Genomic DNA, 9,199 nt, shown 5'->3' with positions numbered 1-9,199 from the left:
CACTGTTCTCCTTCTGTTTTGATTGATAAAAGCTCACTTCAAAAGTTTTTCTGTGGTTGTTGATCAGGCTAAGTACTAATCACTGGTTGTTGAAATAGCTAAGTACTGAATTTGCTAACCTAAACTCAACTCTGATTTTGTATATGCCTAGAAGTATACTTTGGATTTTACGTATTAAATTTCACATTTGATTTCAAGTCTGAATCATATATTTATTCATTGCGAAATTGTTGGAAATATATTTGCATCCACATTCTTGTCTTTGACATATTAAGAAAAATTGAAAAATGGCTTGCCCTATACCATCGTGTCGTATCACTAAATTGGATGAACAAATGATTTCGTGCTGGATTTGTTCAACAAGTTACCATTCAAAATGTGCGCAATTAGCAGCACGCACAATTGACAACTTACGTGAAGATAAGGGTCTGCGGTGGTGCTGTGAAAAGTGCAAACATATTGATGGCGAGTTTTTTACCTTTTTTAAAAACTGTAGAGCCAGACTCGATGATATTTCGAGGGATTTTGATTTGATCTCAGATCGCTTTAAAAAATATAAGAATATTCTTGATAATTCTTCAAACTTGGACATAGTGTTACAATCACCAACTGAAAACTCCAGAAAAAGGAAGAAATCTAAATCTAACAAGAATTCATCTAACAATGAGATTGAAACAATTTCTCCGACACTAGTTAACACCAATAATAATATTCACGATTTAGAGACTGTTGTCATTCCTACTAACAACGCTGAAACTGCACCTTTACCTATTCCACCTATTATTATTACCCCGTCGCATTCGAATTCACTGAACACTGGAACAGTAGTGGCACCAGCTACTGTGTTAACTGATACTAATTCATTCTTTTCTCCTTTTAATACACCTACAAATCAATCGCCTGCTGGTTCAGCTCCAAAACCTTTAAGGGTCTTACCCCCAATGAAACCCATTTTTGCTGCCCGTTTATCTCCAGAAACAACTGAGGATGATATTCATTTCTACATAAAATCAAAACTGAATGCAAATGTAGACATTAAGGTATCTAAACTGCAATTTGTAGAGAGGAGGAACAAGTCGTCATTCAAAATTTTCGTACCGGAGGACATTTTTGACACAGTGGTCAATCCGGAATTTTGGCCTTACAGAGCTGTGGTGCATGAATTTGTTTTTAGAGATAGAGTTGCCCGTTTACCTGCACGTCCCGTTGAGCAATCAAAAAACTGAATAAAACCCTGTCTGATACGAATTTTACTTTAGTTTATCAGAATGTTAGGGGACTTAACACAAAATTATGCAACCTATATACGGATAGCTTTGGCTTTGATTATGATTTGATTATATTTACTGAAACCTGGCTTCAAAGTAATATCTTAAATACTGAAATCTTATGCGACAAGTACCAAATTTATAGATGTGACCGCACAACTGGTTTGAAGAAATCTGGTGGCGGCGTCCTAATTGCTGTTTCTTCGAAATTTGCTTCATCAAAAATTGATATTCCAAATGAACTTCAAATTGAATATATAGGAGTGAAAATAAGGTGCGGCCATAATTCATTGTTTGTGAATTGCTCCTATATTCCTCCTGGTTCTTGTAACGATGTTTATAATGCTCATTTGACTGCTATCCAATCGGTCCTATCTACTGCGAGACCCTCTGATTTGATTGTTTTGTCTGGTGATTTTAACATTCCATCTATTACATGGAAATATTGTGAGGAAATGAATTACTCCGTACCAATGCTAAGAAATGGATATCAATCTGAATTTGTTGAAAACTTGTTAAAAGATGGTCTTTTTCAAATTAGCAACATACAAAATTCGAATAATAAATTAAAAGATGTGTTTTTATCACGCGTCAATGCCGTTGTAAATCCTGAAGATGTTCATCATCCCACTGTCTGTATGGATATAAATATGTCTTTTTCGAGATCTATGCGAAATAAACTCGTATTGAAAACTGATAAAATATTCTCTTTTAATAGAACTGATTATGAAAAACTGAACTCATTACTATTAAATGTGGATTGGAATAAAATTTTACCAGCGAGAAATCTTGATGAATCAATAAATACATTTTATGAAACTTTGAATTCATTCATAGCCCAATCTGTTCCATTAATTCGAATAACTTCTCACACTGGTCCACCTTGGAATGACAGTAAATTACGTAACTTGAAGAATAGAAAGAATAAACTTTATAAAAAGTATAAAAAATCTGGATCTGCGACTGACTATGCAAACTACTCAATTGCTCGTTCAGAATACAACCTGTGGAATAAACAATCCTATAACAATTATTTATCGAAAATTAAAAATGAACTGAAGCTTAATCCAAAGTCATTTTACAGATTTGTTAATTCTAAACGTCAATCAAATGTGTATCCAAGAACCCTTCACTATGGTGCTGTTGAAGGGGATGATAATGAATCTATATGTAATTTGTTTTCAAAGTTCTTTGCAACAACTTACTGCCATAAGGATTTCAAGCAATCTGATGCGTACCCATATAAGATACAGGAATACTCGACATTCACTACTCCATTTATTTCTCCTGATATTGTGATGAGTTATATGGAAAAGATAAAATGTTCATATCGCCCGGGCCCTGATGGGATTCCCAGTAACATCCTCAAATATTGTGCTCATTCTCTTTCGACTGCTCTGTCATTTCTGTTTAATGAATCTTTGCGCACAGGTCACTTTCCTACGTTGTGGAAGAATTCATTTATCATTCCGCTATTTAAAAATGGAAGCAAGTCAGATATTACGAATTATAGAGGCATTGCTAAATTAAGTGCTATTCCAAAACTGTTGGAGAAAATTATTTCTGATAGTTTGAGTCATCAAGTCTCCTCTCTTCTATCGCCTAAACAACACGGCTTCCGTAAATCTTGTTCGACCATAACAAATATCTTGGAATTGACTACAATGGTTAATGAAGGCTTTAGAGATCGTTTACAGACTGATGTCATTTATACTGATTTTAGTAAGGCGTTTGACAAAGTAAACCATTCACTTTTACTGTACAAACTGCATCGCATGGGCTTCAGTGAATTAATGGTATCCTGGTTTGAAAGTTATCTAAAGAATCGTACACAATTTGTGGTATTTGATAACATTATTTCAAAATCAATACATGTGCCTTCTGGTGTTCCACAAGGCAGTCATCTTGGCCCTCTATTGTTCTGCCTATTTATAAATGACCTTCCATCAGCCATTAAATATGGTTACACTCTCATGTATGCTGACGATGTTAAAATTATAAAGGTTATTCGGAATAGTGATGACCAATCCTTACTCCAATCTGATCTGAATAGCATGTACAGATGGTGCTCATCAAATATGATGGAACTGAACATAAGGAAATGCAAGCATATCTCTTTTTATAGATTAAATTATATCGACACGAATTATAACTTGAATGGCACAACGCTTGAAACTGTTGAATCCTTTAAAGATCTTGGAATACTTTTGGATCGCATGCTAAATTTTAGATCTCACATTTCTATGACTGTAAATAAGGCCTATGGATCATTTGGATTTGTCAAGCGCTGGAGTAAGGAATTTTCTGACCCATTTGTTACAAGAAACTTATATACTTCACTTGTGCGTCCTATCCTGGAATATGGATCTGTAATTTGGGACCCACAGTACCAAATTCATTGCAATCGTATTGAATCTGTTCAGAAACAATTTTTACTGTTTTGTTTACGTCGGAATAACTGGACACCTCAAACCTTGCCGTCTTACAAAGAAAGACTATCGCTCATCAAATTACCTACACTGAAAAGTAGACGTACCATGCTGAATATCTGTTTTATGGTTGATTTAATTAACGGAAGATTTAAATCTGACTTCCTTACTAACAGCATATCATTCAATGTACCCTTTAGACCTACCCGCAACTTTGAACTGCTCCACATTGAATACTTTCGAACGAACTTTGAAAACAACGATCCACTTCGCCGTCTTTGTAAAGAATTCAATAAATTTTATTATTATCTTGATTTGTCAGAAGAGAAATACAATGTAAAGAAAAAGATAACATTATTATTAAATACTTGATATATTAACAAACAATATGTATATAATGTAATATATTACTGTTAGTCTGTAAGGGTTTAATCCATAGATGAAAAAAAAAAAAAAAATAAAAAAAAAGCCTAGATCAAGATCTCCAGGCAATGCCTATTGTTTATAATGACTCCCCGTCGCAACATAAGAAGCAAAGGGATGAGGATGGACACTTTGATGCTGGTTCTGCAACAAAACGTTATAAAGAAAGATCAACAACAAAAAAGAAAAACACGGAAGATAATGAAGAGAGTACCAACGTAAAAACCCAGCAAAAAATACTTCAGCTGTAAGAGTTTAGATGCGCTTTTTGGTATACAATAAAGTAAGCAGTGCATCCATACTACATGAATCGATGGCAATAATCAAAATAGTTTATGATCATTCATTTACATTATTGCAACCAATTCATGCGGTATAGATGCATGAAAGGTAGTGCTGTTTTCCTTCACAACAACAATGCTATACTCAATATTATATATCACTTCTGAGCAATATTTCTATTAAAATGAGCAATTATATCAGCGCTATTTAGAAGCTGCTCTAAATCGGGACATCACCTACAAAAATCAGCGCTGATTCGGTTGTTTTGTAAGCAGTTGGTACTGCCTCTCTCCCTTACAATCCTGCTGAAATAGCGCTCCATTTTTTGCTGGGAACCAATCAAATAACGATTACAACCAACAACAATTCCAGTAACATGAACATAGGAAACGTAAGCAACCCAACAACAGCAGATCTGCAATGTACTATGCAAATGCTTGCGGAGCAAATAATGAAGCAAATTGGGGAATTATCTTCTTCCAATGCTGAAACCACAAAAAACTGGATACTGCAATTGTTTCAATAAACGAAACCCTAGCTACATTATCATTGGATGTGAAAGATTTGCAGGACAAATATAAGGAAAAAAACAAAACAAATAAATAACATGCAAAAACGTCTAAATTTTCTGGAACAAAAATTATAAACAAAAATATTGAAATAAATAATGTAGAGGACACAACAATAAAACCAATAGAAGTAATACGAAAAATAGCAAAATCGATTGATGTAGACATAAATAATGCAGACATTAATACAACGCGAAGAATTTGAAAAACAAAATCATAGTAGAATTCACAAACATGGACATTAAAAAAGAAATAATGAATAAAATAAATGGACACAGAGTTAAAGAAAGTGTTCTCAAAGATGGTGATAACAGTGAGAGTAATGCATATATTTATATCAACGATGAGCTCAACGCAAATAATAGACGCCTTTTGTGGATGGCAAAATCGAAAGCCAAAGAAAATAACTGGAAGTTTGTGTGGGTGAAATATGGTGTTACTTATGCAAAGATATTATTCAATTAATATAAAGTTAAAAAATAAATAAAATAAACAAATAAAAACTGTCTCTAAAGGCGATTTTACTCAAAGTATTGCGTTTTCTTTTTGTTTTCCAAACATCCACATATATATTCAAATATCAAAATCTCTCCCTAGAGCTTTCGATTTTTTTCTCTCTCTTTTGCATTAAAAAAATGAAACAATCAACCTCTACCTTAAATAACTTCGATGAAATCGAGCTAAACAGTTTAAATAAAAAGCTACAATCATAAATATGTATATAAGATCTCTTAGGAAAATTTTCGCAAACATTAACATGAAAACGAGCAACACAACAACCAAATACTTAAATATGCTCTCGTCGCACAGTGGGGTCTTGGATCAAATCAGGCAAGCTATGTTAGGATAATTTTTCTTTATTTTTCAGTTAACACCATTAAAATAAGTTATAAAAATGTTTTCTAAGTATATTTGAGTATAATTTTATTAAGTAATGCGAAATATCAGTGTAGGTATATAGTGCAAGGTGCGTTTTTTGCTTTCTTCAGCTAAAAATGTCATCTTGTCATTCATTGTTTGAGCGCTTGAATTCATCATAATATCAAATAAGCTTCGACGAGTATAAAAAACAACGTTCGAACTTGTATCTATAAAAAAATAAACATTTCAAAAATCCCTTTTACCCGATTACTTGAAACTGCACAACACAACAAAAATAACAACATTAATATACGGAAAAGAAGAGCACAAATAAATAGCAAAAAGTAACATAGGTTAGGTTAGGTGGCTGCCTATAAATAAATCTTACATAAATCTTTGTTATATTGTAAAATTTTACGCTGCCCTTTTGTGCTTTTTAGAAGCCATGCATTGTTTAATACAAGTGTTGCAGCAGTCAAATTAGCTAAAAGTCACATTGATATCGCGACTGGTGCTGTTGTTGTGTGTTGTGTTTTGTTGTTTTTCATGTTACCACCGTGGTGCAATGGTTAGCATGCCCGCCTTGCATACACAAGGCCGTGGGTTCGATTCCTGCTTCGACCGAACACCAAAAAGTTTTTCAGCGGTGGATTATCCCACCTCAGTAATGGTGGTGACATTTCTGAGGGTTTCAAAGCTTCTCTAAGTGGTTTCACTGCAATGAGGAACGCCGTTCGGACTCGGCTATAAAAAGGAGGTCCCTTGTCATTGAGCTTAACATGGAATCGGGTAGCACTCAGTGATAAGAGGGAAGTTCACAAATGTTGTGTGTTTCGTGTTACTTTTTTCTATTTATTTGTGCTCTTCTTTTCCGTATATTAATGTTGTTATTTTTGTTTCTTTTAATAATATTCTTTGTTACAATAATATTTTGTTTTTGTTTATTTTAATAATAATCTTTGTTTTGACAAATAGTGATTGTGTTGTGCAGTTTCAAGTAATCGGGTAAAAGGGATTTTTGAAATGTTTTTTTTTTTTTTTTTGTTTTATTAGCATTATTTTTTTATATATACACGTTCGAACTTTGTTTTTTATACATACATAGCTTTCCTGATTTGATCCAAGAAAACATGCTACTCTAACCCACTGTGCGACGGTAGATTTGTACTTGTGCAAAAAGGCAATAGGAAAAAAGTGGGGACTAAAACCGAAAATTGTGCATTGGCTATACACGGCAGTGGTTAGAACTATAATGCTATATGGTGTTGTAGTCTGGTGGCCGGCACTTCAGCAACCGACAGGAGTCTTCGATCTCTTGGTGAATTGTATGTGGAGTTGATGAGGGCCTCATTGCGTCTTAGATATATACTGTCCTGTACTCAGTGGTGCATCACATAGAAAGATTTATGACATATGGCGACTATATATTGGCGGCGTTCTGTACATTGCTTTTAATTATACAAAAATTGATAAAGTAGTACAGCCATTAGAGAAGAATGGTGTCGAGAAATTCGTTATAAAGTGGATCGAGTTGATGTTGCTAAGCAGGGACATGGTGGCCGAGCTAGCGAACTCCATAATGAGGGCTAGGACCACTAGAGGATTGCCACAGGGAGAGGTAATATCACCTTTTCTATGGCTATTGGTGGTGAACGAGGTATTGATTGGGCTGACCAGTAAGGGCATCAAGATAGTGGCATACGCTGATGACATTGTAATAATGGTATCGGGAAAATTCCTGGATTCTATTTCGGATGTGCTGAGCGGGTCTTTGCAGTATCTTTCGGAGTGGATACGAGGATGCGGATTAGGGTTGAACCCTGGAAAGACGCAATTGGTACTGTTCACCAGGAGGAGAAAGGTTATCGGTTACAAGTCTCGTGAATTCCAGGGCACGAAGTTGACCCTCTCGAAATCAGCAAGGTACCTGGGAGTTCTTAGGATTCCAAACTGAACTGGATAGAGAATACTGCGGAACGCATATTGAGGGCCTATGCTGCTTTATACTCGTGTCAAAAATTGGTCGGACAGAGATGGGAATGAGGCCTTCTATTTTTGGCTGGCTTTATACCGCGGTTGTAAGACATATCGCCACATATGGTTGTCATGTTTGGTGGACAACCGTGTCGAGAATAAATAGGACTGCACTTATTTATATGACAGGCGCTATGAGGGCCACAGCTACTGCCGCTTTGGAGGTACTGATGGGAGTTACTCACTCGAGTTACACGTAAGAAAGACGGCAGAGCTGACACTTCTGAGACTTAAGAGCTTGAACACGCTGGAGAGGACTGCCTGCAGGCTTACTGAAATTCTGGCCGGGCAGTATAGAGAGACGGACCATATGGCTACGGAGCATGTTTATCATCACAAACCGACACACAATATACCAAGTATAGAGGAGTGGGAAGACAGGAGGATACCCTTCGGAACCCTGTATACGGACGGATCAAAGATGGAGGAAGGAACAGGCAGCGGAATCTATTGCAGTGAACTAGAAATAAGGGAGTATTATACGCTGGATTGTGATTCCAGTATTTATCAGACTGAGATTTCTGCGATCACAAAGGCTGCTGAGTCCCTGTTGATGAGGCCATTATTCAGAAGCGATATCAGCTTCTTCATCGACAGTCAAGCAGCTATAAAAGCATTGTGCAGTGCTGATATAAGGTCTAAGGTAGTCAGCCGCTGTCGTACACACAAAAAATTATCTTCAAAATTTTTGCAATTAAACACTTAATTGAATTTGGAAACGGATTCAATTAATATGTTAATTGATTCAATTAATTATTTAATCAAATCCGAAAAACCAATTAAAAAATGATTGATATTTGTTACGTTTCCAATTAATTGATTCAATCAATTTGTTAATCAATTCGGAAATAATTTTCAATTACAAACGTGATTGAAAAGTTTTCCGTTTCCAATTACACATGTTATTGATCCAATCACCTTTGTGATTGAAATTGAATAATTTTAAGCAATGGAAAGAGCAAAAAGAGAACAAGAGAATGTGTATTTATTCATCAATGTATGGTGGAGAGATCAGTCTTTGGAAGTAATTCGTAACAAACGGTTGGGTTTTTGTTTTTCGCGTAAATTGAAAAACATGATTGGCGACATTCTGTCTGCTGCATTCAAAATGTGTGCATAAATATTTTGAACGCAACAGCAAATCATAGCAAAGGGTTGAAATAAATAAAGTGTGCAACAACAAATGGCCACGTGGTAAAGGTTTAAAAAAAATATATGAGCGAACGCATTTGAAATTACCTGTGTTTGTGTTTTGTGGTATTGTAAAAATGGAAAACAATCTACGTTTATTAAAGGTAAGAAATTGAGAATACCGTTTTCCATTGAAGCCTGT

At 35.2% G+C, this 9,199-nt stretch overlaps 1 protein-coding gene across 1 annotated transcript; it reads left to right on the top strand.

Annotated features, from left to right (window-relative positions):
- The first annotated feature begins 287 nt into the window (after window positions 1-287).
- LOC142230283 (uncharacterized) lies at window positions 288-1,226 on the top strand. Its single transcript, XM_075300936.1, has one exon. It carries the CDS (start codon window positions 288-290, stop codon window positions 1,224-1,226), a length of 939 nt encoding a protein of 312 aa, XP_075157051.1.
- Window positions 1,227-9,199: the final 7,973 nt, after the last annotated feature.

This window comes from Haematobia irritans, chromosome 1, assembly GCF_050003625.1.
Source record: "Haematobia irritans isolate KBUSLIRL chromosome 1, ASM5000362v1, whole genome shotgun sequence".
NCBI lineage: Eukaryota > Metazoa > Arthropoda > Insecta > Diptera > Muscidae > Haematobia > Haematobia irritans.
The sequence above is the reverse complement of the archived record's forward strand: the minus strand, read 5'-3'. Positions and strand labels throughout refer to the sequence as shown.

Coding starts and splice junctions, on each gene's coding strand:
- LOC142230283 (XM_075300936.1), top strand. CDS start 288: ATGGCTTGCCCTATACCATCGTGTCGTATCACTAAATTGGATGAACAA.